Here is a 20,447-nt window from a genome sequence, read left to right on the forward strand (position 1 = left end):
AAAATTATTTTGTCTATCTTTGTCTTCAACAGATTTTAGATTTTATTTACCTTAGAGATATGTTAAATTAATCAGTCAAATTATTTCAGAAAACTATGTACTTGAAAGCTGTAAAAAGCATTTTTTTAAAAAAAATGTTCAGGCTCCCAGGCATTTGTTTGGAATTATTTGCAAACAAAGAAGGGGAAAAAAAGTATTTATTTTAATTGGACAAGAGGAACAAAAACCCAATTAATAAATATGGAGACAGTGAATCCGAATTTATGACCCTAAAAATATATATATATATATATATATATATATATATGGAAAATTTGATGAGGGACTGATTTTTCTTTTCCTGGGAGAACTGATACACATTGCCTACATCACAAAAAGATTAGGAAAGAAAAATACTAAATCTTGATCCTTTGCTAAGCTATCTTCAGGGAGCAAAAAAGAGAAAAACCCTCCCATAAGAAAAAGAAAATCTGCAGAGAACACAAGGCTTGTAAACCTGTATAAGGCCCCTGTGTTTCACGGGAAAAGTTAAGGAAGTCATAAAAATCAAAAGGCTTGCTTGTGAAGGAAGTATTTATTTCTAGATTTCCTTCAATAATGTTACTCGTGTGTTCCTTTTCTTATGACTGAACTACTAAGAGCAAAACAAAACAAAAAGAAATCTGTTCAACCACTTATTTTCCTCCACCACTGAATTCCTCCCCTCCTCAGTCGCCCTTTTTCATTTGAATCGATAACCACCACCACACCCCCATCACACCACACCCCCAGTTACAAGAAGCTCTTTCCGCCAGCTGAAGATCTTTATAACCCTCCTCAGTGACAACACCACACAGCAGTAGTGGATTTAAAGGCAATCCGCCTTTGCAATGATTCCCTCTTATCAGTTTTAATAACTTCCACCCCAAATTGCTCTGTTTCCCTTATGATTCCTGCCTGTCATTTATTTTCTTCCTCAAGGGTGAAGAGCCCCCCCCCCCCTTGGGCTCACCCACTGGCTGCTTTGACTTTTGCATCCTCTGAAGTAGTAAGGGGGAATATGGGCAGCAGGAGGTGAACCAAGGGGATAAAATTCCATTCTCATTAATTTTGGGGTGCCAAAATTCTTAAAGGTTCCTGTTTCTGTGGTTTAGTTAAATTTGAAAAGCAACTGCTTGCTTCATTGTGGGATAAAATGGGTAGAGAAGGACATTTATAGCTCTTTTTATAAAATCCCTCTATTAAAACTCTCAGAAATGTAAGTATTAGCATCCTAATCTGGAGTTTTGAAGCTTTCAGATTTTAAACAATTAATTCAATTAACATTTATTAAGTTTCTATTATGAGCATACATCAGCATATTGCATTCTGTGTCTCTGCAAGCATTCTGGAAGCTGCAAAATGAAATATATTTTAATGGTTCAATATGATAAAGCTCCATAAAATGGAGAATCCAAAGGCAAGAAACATCGTCTGTTGAAATCACACATATCAAAAAGATGCAAGTAATTCAAATCCAAGATCTCAATACAATGTTTAAGTTTCCAAATGTCTTTAGAAAGATGGCGGGGAAGCATTAAAACTGACTTCCTTGGTGTTCTATTTTTTTTGTTTTGCAATGAAAGGGGAGCCAAGTTACATAAGTGGGAGTCATAAATATAGAGAGACTTCCTTAAAAACCCCAAGATCCATCTTACAAAAACCAGTTATCCCCTCCCTATGAATAGAAGCTTTTGTGTTTAAATACCCTGGTGAGGGTCCCTTTCCCCAAAAATCTACATAGAAATAGGGAACTAATGGCCCCCTCTTTCCTCATTATAAATGGGGAAACCAGGCACAGACCTGGAGACGATTCATCATTTTGAATTTGGATATTTTTGAAAATATTCATCACCTGGATTAGATATCTATTCATTAAGTGAACATTTAGAGTCTCTATTCTATATATGTCCCATAAGTGTCAATATAGCTTGAGTGTATGTGTGCACGAGTATAAATACATTTATATCATATTTAATATATATATGTTGCATATAAGTCCTCTGTGTGTAATAGATAATGTTTTACTATCCGACTGAGGTTTACTTCTCCAGCCTATTGTTTCAGACAACAGATATAAGTTGCGATGGGAGAGGAGCGCCGGATTTGGTGTCTATCCCCCATTTCCAATTATAGATGGATCATTTCAGACAGAGAAGTACTGAGAATCCAGACATCTGCTCTTCACATGAATGCACTCACCTCCTAGAGAACAGGCTGCCATCATGCTCTGGAAACTGGTTGAAAATGTCAAGTACGAAGACATCTATGAGGTAAGCAGACATCCTTATATACATATTATATCTATAGATATAGAATTAGAAATTATTAGAAGCCAAATGATGAATTTAAACAGAAATTTATTTGCACATATTGGTTCAGTTTTCTCGAAGTCCTTAAACTTTTGGCAAAGCCTGCTTGGGGAGACTTTAATCAACGGAGGAAAAGACTTATAATGCTGGAATGGGGGGGGGATTAAGTATAAGAGACTTGTTTTTATTTTTCTTCCGTTTAAAAATCTCCCAATATTTTAGGGCTCTAGAATGGAATCTAGTGTGGCCGAATGTAGACAGAATGTCAGAGAACACTAGGAAACCAATACTCTCCATGCTTTGTGCCGGAGAATGATGGAAATTATTTTAATTTTAGCCTCATTCGAATGATTCTGAGATTTTTAATTTTTACTTTCAAAATTATTTCCGAAAGAGATGGATGTAGAGGAAAGACACTTTATAACAAGATAGGCTGAAGAAGATAATAGGTAGATAGGTACGTAGATAGAAAGAAAGAAAGAAAGAAAGATGATAGATAGATAGATAGATAGATAGATAGATAGATAGATAGATAGATAGGCAGGAAGGAAGGAAAGAAGGAAGGAAGGAAGGAAGGAAGGAAGGAAGGAAGGAAGGAAGGAAGGAAGGAAGGTAGACAGATCTTTACCTAAAGTAAAGAAATAGATCAGGCAGAAAAGCAAGTTTTCTATAGAAGTCAATTTCTTATATGACGTTTCCGCAAGGCTTTACATTTTGCATCATCAATAATAAGAACTTTACTGTTTTAGTTTGACTTTGAGGGGATCATATTTTCTTCCTACATACATCCCACATTCCCCATTTACTGAAGCCAACAACCTTTCATCGGAATGAAAAAGTTGAGAAACAAAATAACAACAGCAACAAAAACTTAAAAAATGATGCATTATTTCCTCCATTCTTATCCCGGTCAGTGTAGCTTTCACTTATATAGCTTTTTGCAGAGAAAGTTTATGCAACCAACCGTCAAGTACAGGAGCGGTGGAGTTCCGCTGAGAAAGCTGGGAAAGCTGAAATCATTTAATTCCTGACTCAACCCAGAATGTATCTATCATACGTTATAGAGCTAGGTGCGGAAACCCGGGACAGACGATTAAGGAACTTGGAAGGGAAGGGGAAAATAGCATCCGTGCGATGAACGAAGGGGAAATTGCTTACTCTCTGAACCGTCTCAAGGATAACGGTCAGAACTTGATTCTAGAGATTCGCTAAGAATCCGCTAAGAATTGTCTAGTTTGGAAAACCCTTGGAGAAATGGAGAATCAAATCTATTGAAGAAAAAGAAAAGCTGGGGTAGAAGAAAGGGAAAAGAAGAGATTGATAAGAAGGATGGGAGGCGTAAAAGGGAAGAATAGAAGCAAAGCGGGAAAGTTAGAAGGCAAAGGAGAGAAAAGTGATCTCTTTTGCTAGCCCGCGCGATCCTCAGGAAGCATTTAATAAAATTAAGTGATCGAGATCTAAAGTACAAAGGCCATCAAAGCTTCCCATAAGCAGCGAGGAATGGGGGTGGAGGGAACTGGAAGAAAATACGATTCCGCCAGCCCTGGGAGGACTTCTGTAAGCCCGGCGGGAAGCCGCCTTCCAGATACTAGGAATGATTCAACTCACAAAAGCTCTCGTCAGGCTAATTATCAACTGAACACGGACAAAATCCGACAGAGGCAGAATTAGTATTGATGGGGCTAACCAAGCTTTTTTTTTACCCCGCCTTTGACCATTTCTCTGTTCCATTCCTAAGAGTGGAAGGGTAGGTCTTTGAGTAATATTTTCCCTTATCTTGCAACCCGTACGCTGAAACCCTAGAGTCTCCCTAGTGCGGAAGTAGAAAAATACTTAGTCCTGCCACAGTTCCCAGGCAACTAGCTCCTATATTGTTAAGAGTGAAAGAGAGGGTAAGAAAGTGGCAAAAAGCGAGGGATAGAGAACTGTGGAGTATACTGCCGAGATCTTATGTAGAATATTATTCACTGTTTTGTTTTATTTTGTTTTCTATTGGTTTTTTTTTCTGGTCATGTAGCTACCACGTCAAAAAGGAATGACTTTTTAAGAGCTGTGTTTCTGTCAACTGTACCTCTTTTTCTGTCTTTAGCAGGAAAGATCTGAGAGGCGAAGATTCAAAAATATTTTATACATATATGTATATACAAAATATCACATATGTGTATATATGTTATAGGAGGAGTTTGGTTTAAGTAATTAACTGCCTTGTGTAATTCTTATTCCAAACGGTCCTTTCAGTTTTCAAAACAGACATAAAAATATCCTTCCTTATAAAATAAGATACGAAGGGGCCACTACTATGCGCCTTTGGGTGTGTGTGTGTGTGTGTGTGTGTGTGTGTGTGTGTGAGAGAGAGAGAGAGAGAGAGAGAGAGAGAGAGAGAGAGAGAGAGAGAGAGAGGTAGTCCTCTCTCTAAATTCTCTGTTCAGAAAACAAGGGAACAACTTCAGTTCTGGAATGAGCCTATTTAAGAAAGGAGGAAGGTTGAACTTTAACAGAAATGGCAGTCAGGCCAGTTGAACGGGTTCCTGAAACATCCAAAAAGGTTTTATGTTGCCCCTGGCTTTGCCTCGAAAGGATAAATTTAGTATCCTTTCAAAATCATTGCATAAATTTTAAATCTCGGTGAATATGTGGAACTTTCTCAGTCTTTGAGAAGATGGGAATGAAATGAAAGATAACTACATACTTTTCTCCTCTCCCCTTTAACAAATAAATGTAATGTCCAATGTTTAGCAAAAGTCCTTAATATTCACTTGAAAACAGACAAATTAAAGCGGTTGCATTTTTTTTTCCTTAGAAAGAATTGGGAAGGGAGTTTTATTTTTTAAATCATTACAAAGCACCAAGGGCAATCAATTTCTCGTATTAAGAATATATAATTATATGTAAAAAAAGGAAATATGTTTTTGTTTTTGTTTTTCGCCTCTAGCGCTGCTCTCCGACTTCCTTGTTCCAAATAAGCAGTGTCTGGTTTACACATCTCCTCGGCTCAGTTAATTGAAGTTATGCTTCTTCCCTGCTAAACTTTTTCCCCAACTCTGCTTTTGCCAGCCCCCCTCGTCTGATTACATCTAGTAATTCTCCACTGAATGAACGTCATTTACAATAGTAGGGGAGCTCTCGAGCTAGCTGCAGCTTCACGCTCCATTTGTCCTCCATTCTCCCTTTAAAGTAGTCGTGTAATATTAATAGTCATGAATATCAATTATTATGAGGCGGTGTAGGCAAGTGGAGGGAGGAAGGGGCACGGAAGCAGTCTGAGCCTAGCTTTGGGTGGAAGAGGACTGTATCTAGAAACCCAAAGAAGGAGGAAAAAAAGAGAAAAATAGAAAGAGAGACAGATTAGCAGATCTCTCTGAGTGTACCATACACTGCCATTCTGATTTCTGGGGTGATTTTTTTGATGGATAGTCCTGGAAATACCTCAAGCTCTGCTCCTGTGTCCAGAACGTTTCTCTGCCGTTCTCCTTGATTTTTTTTATCATTGTTTTATTTTTAGCAGTAACCAGACTTTTTTTTCCAGATGTTAGTCCACACCTATTCAGCCATGGTGAGTTCGGATCCACGTTGTACAAGAATTGCATGCTCTCTCATTCTCTCTCTCTCTCTCTCTCTCTCTCTCTCTCTCTCTCTCTCTCTCTCTCTCTCGCCTTTGGCTTTGTAATTTAGCACAATAATTGGAGGAGGCTGCAGCTGCTTCTCTCTTTCGCATTGTGTGTTCTCGGTTTGAGCTGGACAAGTCAGCTGGGGTGGGGGGGTGGGAAGGGGAGAAAAAACTTTTTTGCCATTGCTGTCAGAGATTTGAACTACTGTTTGTACAAAGGAAAACTGGTTTCCTTTAACATGGCATATTTACAGAAGAAAGTTAGATTTACTAATTCCCTCTTTTCCTTGGTCTTTCTGTTTAGTTTGTGACCCACACTAAGCTGTGTTGGACTACCCTCCACTCCCCAACCCCCACTCCTTCCCAACTCCAAGTCCTCCATTTTCACACCCTAGAATATAATAGTGTTTGAAATGAAAAAGCGGTCCTAGGAATAACTTCTAGAAACCACAGTTCAACTAAATTTAACACTGGTTGGGGATATTATTTCAAAAGGAATCAATTTTAATCAGACACTATTTAAGTTGTTTAATTCTCCCGGAGAGAGAGAGAGGAGAATTCTATCAGATCCTTTTTAGTATGTGAAAATAGTATTATTATGTAGCATTTTAAATGACTTGTCATTGGGGCTGAGCTGCCAGTGAGGGAGATTTTAAACAGAAGTTGAGCCGGAATGTATATACATACATATACATATACACATACATATATATGTATGTATATATATATATGTAAAATCAACTCCAATGTTGTCATTCTTTGGACTCCTTGAATAGTTAGGAGAAATAATTCAAAACTTTGCAGTGAGTACATGCCAAATAGAGCACTCCTACATTTTTTAATTATGGCATTTGGTAGCGTCCCCTTCTCCACCCCTACCACCACTCCTTCTCACCCTCCTTCCTTGGTTTGCTAGTCGGAGGCTCACATGTTGGGGTTTTGTTTTGGTCCCCTCTCCACCACTATCTTCACGTTTCTCCACACCCTTCACCCCCCCCCCCCCTCTCGTTTTTCTTTTTCTATCCTTCAATGCTTTGCATTTAGGAAATTTTGAACGTGTTTGTGCAATTTGAGTAAACTTTGGGTCTAAGTTTCTGGCTTTGATTTATTGTCTTTCAGTCCTTCTGTGTTGTGATTAGTATATTTAATCAGGTTTTCTCCGTTTGTTGTTTGTATTTTTGTTTGTCTGTTTTATTTTCAGGACCGGCATGATGGAGTCCCCAGCCATAGTTCTCGGCTGTCCCAGCTGGGTTCAGTGTCCCAGGGACCCTACTCGAGCGCCCCTCCGTTGTCTCACACTCCGTCCTCGGATTTCCAGCCGCCCTATTTCCCACCCCCCTACCAGCCGCTTCCCTATCACCAGAGCCAGGACCCTTACTCCCATGTTAATGACCCCTACTCCCTGAATCCCTTGCACCAACCCCAGCAGCATCCTTGGGGTCAGAGGCAGAGGCAAGAAGTGGGGTCAGAAGCCGGTTCTCTCCTGCCACAGCCTCGGGCCGCCTTGCCTCAGCTCTCGGGACTGGACCCTAGGAGGGACTACCACTCAGTCAGGCGGCCTGATGTGCTATTACACTCGGCCCATCACGGACTGGACTCTGGTATGGGGGACAGTCTCTCCTTGCATGGCCTCGGACACCCAGGAATGGAAGACGTTCAGGTAAGAAGAGTTTGATGCGAGGGAAAGATGGGAGCATGCATGGGAAGGAAAGAGGGGCAGGGCTGAAGGAGGGCTCAGCGGCGCGAGTTTGCTCCATTTCCATCACTTTTGCCAAGAGACTGAGTTTGGAATCCTTACAGAAAGAAAAGTTATAGATGAAGGTCTATAATATAGAGGTGTTAATTCTGGGAGTTCAGTTATGGACACCGAAAGTCGTCAGAAATGAGGCATGTTAACATTATCTTTTAGGATAGAATGTCCAGAACCGAGATTTTCCTCCCTCTCAACACCCCTTTTCTGTTTCTATAGTACTTCAAGCAGAGAATGACAGTCTTTCTCCCAAACAAATGCGGAAACAAAAATAACTATTCCACTAAAATTAGAAGAAGAAAACAGATCTCCATAGAGGAAGATGACTTTCCTCTAGTTGATAACTCTCTTTAGTATACAGTTAAAGCTATTTTAATGAAAAAGAGATATCTTAGGGAGTCTTGTGAAAAGTCCATCTATGTCTAAGCCGGGTTTCTCCTGCTTTGTAGGGTATAGAATGACTCAGGTAATTTGGAAGGACAAATTAAAGATCAGTTTCTGGGGAGGAAAGCAGGATGGGCAAGCAAACATTTAAGGCATTATGGGAGGACCAGAAAGTGTCAATTCATTTGGCAGAGTCGTGGATAGCACGTGGATTGTCTTTTATTTTCTTTTATTTATGTCCCAACAATTTTCAGAGCACTATTTCCAACTTCTAGGACCAACCCACCCTCTCCCAATCCCATTACCCCCATGTGAAAAGGTATCACGTGTTTTAGTGTTTAAAACAAAAGGCTCAGAACAATTTCTCTCCCAGCTGCAAACCTACACAATACGGTCTGGGTTTTTGGAGATTAATTTGTGAAACCAAACAAAGAAACAGGCAAGAAGTGATGCATTATAAACAATTGGGGGGGGTGTCTAGCCAGGCCTCTTCCCCCCCAATTTAAAATGACTCAGGATAAGATTAATTTGTCCAATTTTTAATTGACACTTTAGAACTTAGACACTTAAGCTTAGACTAGCATGCATACCTTTTTTCCCCAAAAAACTCCTGAAGACAAATGAAATTTAAAAAGGAGGGTGGAATGATTTTCTGTCATTTTCTTTAATCTGATTGTATTGGGATGACATTGAAGACTATATGTGTTGTCCGTCTTATTGAATTTATTGGGGTTTTTAAAAGAATTTCATTTGTTTATTATTCATAAAGAAGGTACAGACTCTCAGGATTCTGATTTCTAAAGAATTTTATGGGTTGAAAGGAATCATATAGTTTTACTGATTTAACCTAATTTTATATATGTTTCCAGTTACATTAAGCATGTTAGGATAAAGAATATATTCAGTTTTGTAACGAATCAGACAGCACGTCATGTAAAACTTTTAAAATTAATCTTTCCGAGAGAACAAAGTTTGAAGTTTTGAATGATGAATGTATACCAACTTATTACTGATGATGATAATGGTTACTACCACAATCTGGGCCACAGAAAGGAATGTTGTATTTAAGTTGTATTATTAATGTTTCTATGGAATAAGTGATCTTGCAACTTATTTTATTCCACCTCTTTTTTTTTGTCTGAGTGTTGGGGTGAGGTTTGAGAGATTAGTTTTGTTGTTTCCTTTGTTTTTCCTTCTGTTTTGGTCAGAATAGTATGCAAATTAGACTCTTTGAACGAATTCGTGGGATAAGCATCAAGGCTAGTACAACGGCTTGGTAAAATGGGTTCAATCAACATTCTCAAATAGAAGCAAATCTGAGGGTTCTAGCTGGCCGAAAGCAGTCAGTAGACAAGTGCTTTCGCAAAGGCAGAGGTCCTTCCAAAGAGGTGTCTAGACGATTATCCAATTTAAGAGTGTTTCCATTCCCATTCTGATTTCCTTCCCAGCTCCTCGAGAATTTCAAATGAGTTTTTACCTTGCAAAATAACTCTAGGGAACTCTTCTACAGGCTAGCAGAAGAGAGTCACTTCAGAACTCTAAAATGATTTACTCCATAAATGATTCACCCCCCCCCCTTCCAACTCTCTGTTGCCTCCCTCCGCCCCAAATTCCCACCCTCTGCCACTCCCACCCCCTTTTAGAAGAGAAAGGGTGGCAGGGGAAAATGGTTTCACTTACTCAGCTGTGATGACTTAGGTTTCCTAAGGTGTGTTTTAAGTGAATGGGAAGGAAGAGGCCGTTCAGTTGACAGACACCAAAAGAAAGGGAAACAGCTAAAGGGGGGTGGGGCAGAATATAGTTGTTACAGATAAACAAAACTAAAACTTCTCAAGAGAATAGTTCAAGGTCCTATTAAGTAATTGTGAGTGGAATGTGCAGCAAAGAGAAACTCAAAGAGAGGGTTAAATATTGCCTTTTTCCTATGTGTATGTATGTCCTTCCAACAACCAGCTACCACCGAGAATTAGGGGGTAGGCATTTGTTCTTTTGGAAAAAAGGTTAATTACAGGGTTTTGTAAGGTCAGGGCCTTAGCCCGAAGGCTGAGCATCTGCCTTAGTGGGGAAAAACGCAACGGAAAATGGATCATTCATTGTTCACAGATTTGTCTTCTGCGGTAGATACAAAAATGAAGACATGAACGAACTTCCCATTCCCGCCTCTCCCAGTTTTCATACCTGATAGAAGCATGAGACTGTTCTAGTCAAAGGAAGAACACACATTGACTCACACGTAGGGCAACCTCCCAGTCTGGGGGAGGGGAACTAATTAACCAAATGCTTCTAATATTTTTTTTAAATGAAACTATAAAACCCTGTCAATATCTATTTCAATTTACTCTCGGGGGCTATTAAACCAGCAAATCGTTGTTTGGGTTCTGTGTATGCTACATTTCACTTTGTGTGTGTATATGAGTGCGTGTGTGTGTGTTTGTGTGTGCGTGTGTGTGTGTGTGTGTGTGTGTGAGAGAGAGAGAGAGAGAGAGAGAGAGAGAGAGAGAGAGAGAGAGAGAGAGAGAGAGAGAGAGAGAGAGAGAGAGCCTTTTTTAATTGTTGAATTTGTAGGCAACTCTTATTTTCCTGCTTCTCTCTCTTCACCACTACTACCTAAGCATATGAGGAAGTTAACTTAGAGGTGGAATGGGGTGGGGGGGGGGGCGGGAGGTAGAACTGGATAGAAAGCATCCTAGTCTCTTAAAGCAACCCCTGGTATCACTTTTAACTAAAGAAGTCTAGTAATTAAAAGTCTGAGTTGTTTTTTCCACGTTTCCGCATGCAGTCCTAATTAAATCTTTACGATCCTCTCTGTGACTATTAAGTGCCAGCATGCTGCGTGAATATCCTGTACAAAAACCCAGCAGGCGGCCGTAATTAGATAGAAAATCAGACAAGAGTCTTCTCATTAACTACAACAACTAACCCACGTTGCTGATGAAGCGTAATATATATGTATATATAAGACATATATGCATATAAATATGCACACATGTGTATAGCTATACAAGTATGTATGTGTATCTTTACACCCAGAAATGTGTTCCTTCCAGTTTATAAATCTCCCAACAGTCATATAAAGATATTATGTATGTATGTATCACTTGAGGGATTAAAATAAGTTTATATTTCATAAGGAAAGGGAAGTAATGATTAGTAATTGAAATACTATGATTTGATTTCTAAATATACCTACTTTGTTCATTTTTCCCATATCAAAAAATTGACTTTTTAAAAAGGCACCTTACTTGCATAATATAATACCATTTGCTTTGATCATTTTAGTGGGTTCCTGACTCTATACCCACCCACAAACATACACCTCCACCCCCACATACATATATTTATATTAAGCATAGTCATATTGAAAATTGCAGTAGAAAGAAATGAGTTCTAGTTACATATTTTGTTTCAAGGTGATATGGAGGCACTGTTAAAATACATAATCTTACTCTAAAGTATTTTACTTTCTATTTGTATCACTCTAAAGGAGACTAGGAAAATTGTGCCAAAAGAAGAGAATTCAGGAACCCAGGAAAGTATCTGTAAGTTTAAGAAATATATTTAGGGTTTCTCCTACAGAAAATCAAATTCAAATGTCATATATGTTTTCAGATAATCATCAAAGACCATGTTCATAATCCATTCAGTTAATATTAGAAATATTTTAAGTGTATACTACATTCAAGGGTGATATTTCTGTAATCATATTTGTAATGAAATCAAAATTGACAAATGAACTCTCCAATAAGTTATTTTTCATAGAAATTTGTTGCAAATATCTGTATTTGATGTTGATTCTTTGATATCATCTCATAGATAAGATAGAATACCTTTTTTTTTGCAATTACTCGAACTTGACTTAGTTATTTTATTTGGGGATGGGGAAGAAGACACTATTAGTTTATGTCATCTAGAATGAACACCTTCCTAACAGGTGTGCTCCTGCTGGGGAACAACATCCTTGTTGGGAATAAAGCAAGTAAATTATTCAGGCTCATATTTTTCTCATTGCGCAATGAGACGCTCACACTTGCACAGAGAACATGTACCAACTACTGTAGTGTGAGGTCCTATTTGCTTACAAACGTGTTCCTATGTGTTGCTGTTTGCATTCCACTCCAAATTGCTCAGACTTTAATTAAAACCCTATAATGTAAACTATTATGTGTAAAAAAGAAATTATCCTCGAGTAAAAAGAAAAATGGTCCTTTATAATCTTCTTAAAATCATATAGATCTTACAGCTGTTGTCAAATTGCTGTAATCATTAAAAGCAAATGATATAAAGGTTTATTGGATGCAAAACCATCTATGGATTATCTGTGTGTTATATGATAGCAAAACTTAATATTATACCCCAGATGGTTCTCACCTTTTTTTTCTTCTTCCAGGGGAAGATTGTATCATTTGGGTGAATTTCATTTCCATGTCAATTTGGGGGTAATAATAATAATAATAATAAACCACCTCCCTTTGTGAATTAATATAAATGGAAATAACAGAAACTCTAGCTTGGAATGACATGATTTATGTGTGTGATTCTTTAATATCCAGTCAATTTGAATAGTGATGTTTTTATATTCACAGTCAGTTGAAGATGCCAATAACAGCGGCATGAATCTATTGGACCAGTCTGTCATTAAAAAAGGTATGGTTTATCTCCCCAAAGCAGACTAACTTTTGTTGTGTATTAATGACTTTATAATATGTTCCCAGTTTGAGAAAATTCTTTGTCCATTGAGACACAAATCTATGTTCACATTGTGATTGACTTAACTGACTGTGTGAAGTGGGAGTTTGGTTGGAACAGGGAGAGGTTTGAAAGGAGGGAAGGAAGAGCAAGGGAAGGTGAAGAAAGAGGTACTATTGCCACTTTCCTGGTCATATATTCATCTGAAATGAATGAAAAGGATCTCAAATTTGTTCTTGCAACTGAACTCCAGATCAGGAGTTGTGACTAGCTGGGAAACTCTTATTTGAAATAAGGGCAATAATTGGGAGAGAAAGTTGCTTATTTTTTCTCTTTTTACTCTTTTGTAATTCTTGATCTCAACTTAGAATTTTAGGGAGGTGAAAATTCTATTACGGGTTGCTATTTTCCTGTTGTGCCAAATGTGTTTACTAAATATACATATCCTAAGAAGCAGTTCATGCACATTTTAAAATCTTTATACATACATATGCATACATGATTTAATGTGACTGCAGAATCACCCCATACTGTTAAAGGGCATGTGATATTAACAAATGTTTGCAGTCTCTCGTACAGCTGTAAGCAAAATAATTAACTAATTAAACTAATTAAATGTAATTACAATAACTCATTTCAGGCGTATTGCAGCTGCTTTTCTCTCTCACTCTCTGTCTCTCTCATTTTCTCTCTCTTTTTCTCTTTCTGACAGTCACTGGAAGAATGCATTGAGATAGTATTGTGCAGAAATTTTCTAATGCCACTCACACATCACACATTTAGAAAACCAAATGTGTAAACAGTGAGATCTTTAATTATCAAAAGGACTGTTATTCCAGGATACAGTGTTAAATACTGTAGCATATTCTTTAGCAGTGCCTGGAGAATGTCTATTCTTATGCTTACTCTAATGTCAACAACGCCTAGTTTAGTAGTTTGAAATTCATTTGATGAAAATGAAATTCATTCTTTACAAGAAAGGATTCTCTGGTAAACTATAAAATGTTCCAAAAGGCCAGAACTTTCAAAGGTTGTAGAATACAGATTCAGGATGTGGGAATATATTCCAAATTTCATTTTTCCTTCAGGATGTCAAATATAACATATCTCAGCTTTGGGGGAGGGGGAGAACAATTACTCTAGAATGAAATGAGGATATGTTTGGCATTTGGATTTAGAATTTTAATTTGGAGAATCAGAAAACTGTTTATGTGGTTAAATTTTGCTTCTTGCCCCCATTTAGTTACTTTGGTTTTCTTTTGGCTAGCTTGTTTTTAAATCTGCATAGTTTCCAGCCTGGATGCTTGAATTTAGGATGCTTCAGTTTTTGTAAAGCATGCCTTCTTCTTTGACAGCAAATTTACTTGGTTGTCCCTTGGGTTTTCCCTTTGGTTAATTGCTGAGTGATTTGTTGAAGGAATTTTCCTCATTTTCAACTCATATCTATAATAGAATGTACTTATTTCCCCATAAATTTGTTTTTGTTTGATTTTGGATAGGGTGTGTATTTATGAGTGTGTGTGTGTGTGTGTGTGTGTGTGTGTGTGTGTGTGTGTGTGTGTAACGACTTTCTATGTACTTTGGCTTCAGGCGCGTTTACACACTGCTTTAGTGTAGTTATTGCATGTGAAATCTATGAATGAAGGTCATAGTTGAATAATAAGAAATGGTAATAATATACAGTCTTTGAAAATATTTGGAATTAAAGTTTATAGCCAAATGTAGCAGATGCTATATATTAAGACATTTTATTTTCGTCTATATAATATGTATATATATACATTAAAAACGTATTCTTCCCTTAATGAATAGGGAGAATTAAAGATACCTTTAAAATATTGATTTAAATTTGCTGACTCTTCTAAACTGGCACAATTTTTAATAGTGAATTTTTGTGCCTAACTTTGACATAAACCCAAACAATCAAATATCGTATTACATTTCAAACACTTAAGTTTAAAATTTATTTGTGGAAATGTGCACAGACTACTGTCAAGTCTATTGTTCAATAAATAGTGCATCATACTAAGTGCAAAGAAGATCCAATGAAGAAAAACAAAGGGATTTTCCCCCCTTTAGTTTTACATCCACAGTAAAAGAATTAAGAACGACCTTACATTCAGATTAAGATTTTATTACTCTTCACTCTATTCTTCCCCGACTCTTTTTTTTCCCTCTCCCACATCTCTGACTCTTCACTTCATAACCTTTAATAGGAATGTGTCCACCAGGTTAATTGTGCAGTACACGGGGTGAGAAAGGTGGGTTTTTGAATCGGATACACCAAATTTCAATAATTGGCAGGGGACAGAGTTGTTTAATGTGTTTTCTAATAGACTTTTGAAGGTTTCCATGAATAGTTTAGCTCATGAACAGAAGGTAAAGGGCTTTTTCAAGACTGGGTGTCTTTGAGGATTCTATGTTTAAGGAAATCGCAGGAAATTGGACACTAATGAACTTGAGTATTTTGCACACTTCTTTTTTCCTAGAATAATGATAATTTTTAAAAAAAACATTTTTGGAAAAAATTAACTTATTCAGTCTCTCATTTTCTTGATATCCTACCATGTATTCTAGGCTTGCTCTCTTGTTATGTTTGCTATCTGGGCTTAGTTGACATTTCTGAAGTAATTTAGTTAAGAGGAAATGAGTTGTTCCCAGTAGAGAGAGCAAACGAGTGGAGTGAAGGTAGCCAGCGTGATAAATGGCTCTTTCATTTGAAGATCTCCAGAGCTCGTTTAAGGCTAATTTTCTGTATTAGCCCCCTTTGAGCTATTAATGCAATAGGCAGGGACCGTGGCCCCTCATCTCTGAGCTGCCCCATTAGAGCTAACATTAAGCTGCCAAGTCTGAACTCCATTGTGGGGTGGGGGTAGGGGTGCGATAATGGAAGGTGCTTTTTAAACTCTCCTAATCTAAACTGGCAGAGGGTGGTTAATACGATTTGAAGGGGGCTGGTCAATGAGCAATCAATAAAGTAATAATGAGAAGGATGCGGTACATTAACAGTCTAAAAATCCAACGAGACATTAAAAAATCATTCTTAACTCTTAGTTCCATTAAGATCAGGAAGGTGGGGGGAGCCCTGCTTATGGAAATAATCACCACTATTATAACATACTCCCCAAAAGCTCACCTCTCATTTTAAAATATTTAACAGTATTAAAAACTCAAAACACAATTTATTTGACAAGAGACTACAGAAACATGTCATATGACACCTTAGAAATTCTGACGTGGTCTAAGTTGAAAGTTCATATATTGTTGCAATGGTTCATAGTCACCTATATGTTTGGGTTTTTATTTTCATGGTTTCTTTTCAACATTTCTTCTTATTTTTCTGGATGAAAGGCATATACAATTATTCCCCCCTCTCCACCATAAAATTTTAGCTGTGACTTTTTTCTTTAGCCAACAAAACAAAACAAAACAAAAAACCAAGGGTTATGTAGAAGCACAAAGAAGTGGGTTTTTAGTGACGAAGAACTAGGTTCTAATCCTACCTCTTTCTCTTACTAGTGTGATTTAGGGGAAGTCACTTAATATTCTCTGAAGTTAAATTTCTTCTAGAGTTAACGATCAAGTTTAGGCTTTCCCTACCTATTTCACAGGATTGCATGGTACACATCAAATGAAGTATGATGTGAAAGTGATTTGCAAAATGTAAGGCACTAAGAAGCATAAGGTATTTTTGCTTAATTATGTGAGTGTAGTTTATTTTACATAAAGGTGAAAGCACCAGGAGGATTCCACTTTTATAAGTATCCAATCCCTTTGAAAGATACCACACACAATCCCAACCCCAAAGTTTTTCCCACAGCTAAACTGGACCGCAATAACCACATTCTTAGAGCAACAAAAAGATCGTTTTACAACCACCCAAGTAATGAAATAAGGGATACCTGTGACTAAAGCACCAGGTTTCCTTCTGTCGACCTGGTTTTCTTCTGAAAGTAAGTTGTCCCCTTTGGGCAAAGATTCTTCCAAGTACCATCGAAGTACAATACAATTTTGTCCTATTTGGAATTAGAAGTGGTATGGTGTAGGGAAGGAGCTAGGATTTGTGAAACCATTTCAGAGAGGGGATGAATCTTAGGAAGACCTCCAGAGAGATCCATTTGATTTTTAATAGCAAACACTTCTTTCAGGTGACTTCTCATGCTGGGGGTCTTACAATATTCCATTTTCATACAGCTTACTCCTCCACTTCCAATATTAAATGAATACAAGGTATAATTAGAATGAGTTCAGATTCTCTGCCAGTCAGAAGAATCCAAAGGGGAGATTCCAATTAAAAAACACATTTTAGGTGCCCACTTTGTGCCAGGACCTATGCTATCCTATGAAAAGTAATAGTAACAATAATAACAATATCCTACATAGTTCATTAAAGTAACATTTTCTTTTAATTCCCCCCCTACACTTCCCCCCCACACACTCACATTCTCTTAAATAAACCTTTGTAATGAAATATTGATTGTTTAAATGAATGTTTCTCTCCCATCCCTTTCTTATGTGGAGAGAAAGGGTTAGATTAAATGGGTTTTTGTTTTTGTTTTTTGTATTTTCTTTATCTTAAAATTGTCTGTGCAATCCAATAGAGAACTGGGGGGGTGGGGGTGGGGAGACCACTCAACTTTAATGTATGCACAGAAAATTGTAAACATGTAAAGAATTGAAAGCTTCACGCTGAGTTTTGCTATGCTCCATTTCTTTACCATTTCCTGCTGTCGTTTTAAACCTATCTCACTCATCTAGAGATTCGTGCGTTAGAACAGTATGCTCATAATTACTAACAAATCAACCGGGCCCGGTTGCTCTGTCGGTTTATTGATAAGCTGAGGGGAAACGGAAGGAAAAAGACAAAGAGAATAAAATAATAGGTTAATCAGGCTGCAAAGTGGGCTGGATTTGAGGCAGGTGATAATGAAGCAGAGAGTTTGGAGCAGGAAAGCATTCTGTAGAGAAATGGGAAATACCGGATTCAACAGAAAGTATTCAAATCTAGAAAGAAGTTTGGGGCCTTGTGTGAGGGTATATGTTGACACTTGAAACAAATTAGAAACCAGAAACAGAACCAAAAAAATAAATACTCATACGTGCAGATATGCATATTTATATAGTTTCTGGGTAAATGAAGCCACTCCATTCATTAGGCACTTTTGAAGGCTGATTAGATCAGTAGTATTTAAATGCTAATATATATGCATAGATGCACACATACTTTCTTGTGCACACGTGGGAGGTAGTGAAATATATTCCCCAAGGAACTGGCTCTTGTCAGGTAAATCAGGTAATTAACAATAGCTAAATTAGAGGGAAGGTTATAAATGTCTCCAGAGCTATGATTTTTTTCAAGAGTCTGTGTCTCTGGAACTTCCCATATATGATAATATCACACATCTCAGGGGATTTTAAGATATTCACCATGGATTTTATTTCAAGGTCTGTGGAAAGCAAGACATGAACTTGGGGGTGGAGGGAGAGAAGTACTATAACAGAGGAGGTGGAATATTAAAAACCCATATTTCTCCAATGTTCTTTTAATTGAAGATGATGGAAAATTGCATTGGGCCAACAAAAATGTTTCATTTCACTTTTGTGTTACATATTGTTAAATTTGGAAATTTCAAAAAAATATTAGGGGTATCAAAGAGCAGAGAAATTGATACTGATGAACTGGAAGGTTTAATATTTCTTCAAGATTTATCTAATGCAGCTTTCAAGTGTTCTAGAGCCTCCATTAACTGTTTCCTTGATAAATAAGATCATAATGAAGATGGCATTTGAAGAATCAATGCAAACTAATACCTTAGTCCATTGGATCTGGCGACTTTTCTGTAGTGTTGTTGCCTTGGGAAACTCACAGGCCTTGTGGCTCTCTGATGTATTAAAATAGGTGTTGCTGTCCAAGTAGAAGTATTTTAAAGTTTAGTTGGTTTTGTTGGGTGAAAGAATAGAAAGTTATGCCTGACACAGTCTTTAGATAAACAGTGACTTTAACTTAGGTCATCTGAAATTTCAAATTTCATGTCCAGTCCCATGGGTGTCTTTATTGGGTCATTCTCAGATGAAAATATTTACTGCTGAGAGAAGGGTGAGGAACTCTGGAGTGAAGACAGCTTTTCAGAATCTACTTAGAAAGCCAAACATTGGTGAATCATTTCTGTTCTTTCAATTGATCAAGTGGGATGAAATATTCTGTGCTCAGTACTAATTATAGTGGAGAAGGGAGTAGAAGTACTTAATAGAGAGGGGCAAATCACTCAAAATATAATAAAACTTAAGACCAGAAAAGTTTGTAGCTCTTATGTCAAGTTTTTGACTCTCAAAAACCTAACCTTATAGTTGGTTTAAAGTAGAAATTATATAGATTTCCATGAAGCAATATATTTTTAATTTGGGGATGTTTTTCAAAAGTCAAAAGGTTCTGATTGTGAAGTTGTGTGGGAGTGAGAAATCAGCTATTAAAATGGTCAAGTTCTGTTTTACCTAGTCTGTGCAATAGAAATCATGAAACTGTCAGATGACATTAACATATTAGGATTCTTAGATCCAGATGGTATAACAAAACTGACAATGTAGAACAATATGGTGAGGTTATGGTATTCCCTAGGTACTACATTTCAGAGACAACTCTCCACCTAGATCGGAAATTTCAGGGATCACCCTAAATTGAACATTATCTAATGACATCATCTAAGAGAAGTTGCCTACTTAATCACCTTAATGGCAATGCAAAGAGGGGGTGGTGAGCAGTCAATATAAATTAATTAATATAAAATAAGCAGGAAGTCTGATTATGTTGTTTGTTTATCTTAGATTCTCTTCCTTTCCCCATTAGTTTCCACCACTTTTGCATAGAAAGAAAGAAAATAAAATTGCAATTAAAAAAATCAGCCTGGAGAAGTGTAATGCATCTTGGTTGCAGTAGCAAATAACCGTCAGGTCATATTAACTTCTGCATAAACCGTTCCTGGAGTACATTTTGTTATCAATTTCTTGTCGAAATGAAGCAAATTCAGGAAGGTCAGCCCTAACAACATAAAAAAGGAAAGTGATTGGCAGGTTGAAGCACCTGTTGTAAATCCTAACTTCTCGAAACAATTATGAGCTTGTAATTTATGATTAATTTTTAAACATAATTCATGTTGCCAGAGGAACTGTTTTCACTTAGAATTTAAATCATTTGTATTTGTTTCTAGAGCTAGGCATTTTTATCTCTACATTAAATAATATTTAAAGTTTGTTTTTTTTAATCCAAGCCCAAATCCCCAACTAAGCTTTGTTCCAAGGGCGCTTGTGACCATAGCCACAGTTCCTCCTCTCTACCCTACTTTAGTTGGTAGTAAAAAGAATGTACGAATTGTCTCCAAATGCGGGTTCTCTCGATGAGAATTATTTCATCTTATTTATTTCCCTCTCATGGAAAGATGCCTCCATTAACTGTTTCCTTAATAAATAAGATCATAATGGAGATGAAATTAGCAGAATCAATGCCAACTAATACCTTAGTCCATTGGATTTGGTGACTTTTCTGTAGTGTTGTCTGTTCCTTTAATTTTTTACCTTGTGGGGGCGGCTAGGTGGCGCAGTGGATAGAGCACCGGCCCTGGAGTCATGAGTACCTGAGTTCAAATTTGACCTCAGACACTTAATAATTACCTAGCCATGTGGCCTTGGGCAAGCC

The 20,447-nt window shown here is 37.3% G+C and overlaps 1 protein-coding gene across 2 annotated transcripts in view; it reads left to right on the top strand.

Moving 5' to 3' along the window:
* The first annotated feature begins 1,696 nt into the window (after nt 1-1,696).
* TFAP2B (transcription factor AP-2 beta) overlaps nt 1,697-20,447 on the top strand; it is a 28,567-nt gene continuing 9,816 nt past the window's right edge. The window contains exons 1-4 of one of the 2 annotated variants that reach the window (XM_074237172.1): nt 1,697-2,291; nt 5,857-5,883; nt 7,139-7,597; nt 12,655-12,715. In XM_074237172.1, coding sequence (XP_074093273.1) covers nt 2,211-2,291; nt 5,857-5,883; nt 7,139-7,597; nt 12,655-12,715 — 628 coding nt within the window. In that variant the 5' untranslated portion in view covers nt 1,697-2,210. The remainder of the gene's footprint in view (nt 2,292-5,856; nt 5,884-7,138; nt 7,598-12,654; nt 12,716-20,447) is intronic. The other variant, XM_074237173.1, reaches the window with a different exon arrangement.

This window comes from Macrotis lagotis, chromosome 5, assembly GCF_037893015.1.
Source record: "Macrotis lagotis isolate mMagLag1 chromosome 5, bilby.v1.9.chrom.fasta, whole genome shotgun sequence".
NCBI classification, from domain to species: domain Eukaryota; kingdom Metazoa; phylum Chordata; class Mammalia; order Peramelemorphia; family Peramelidae; genus Macrotis; species Macrotis lagotis.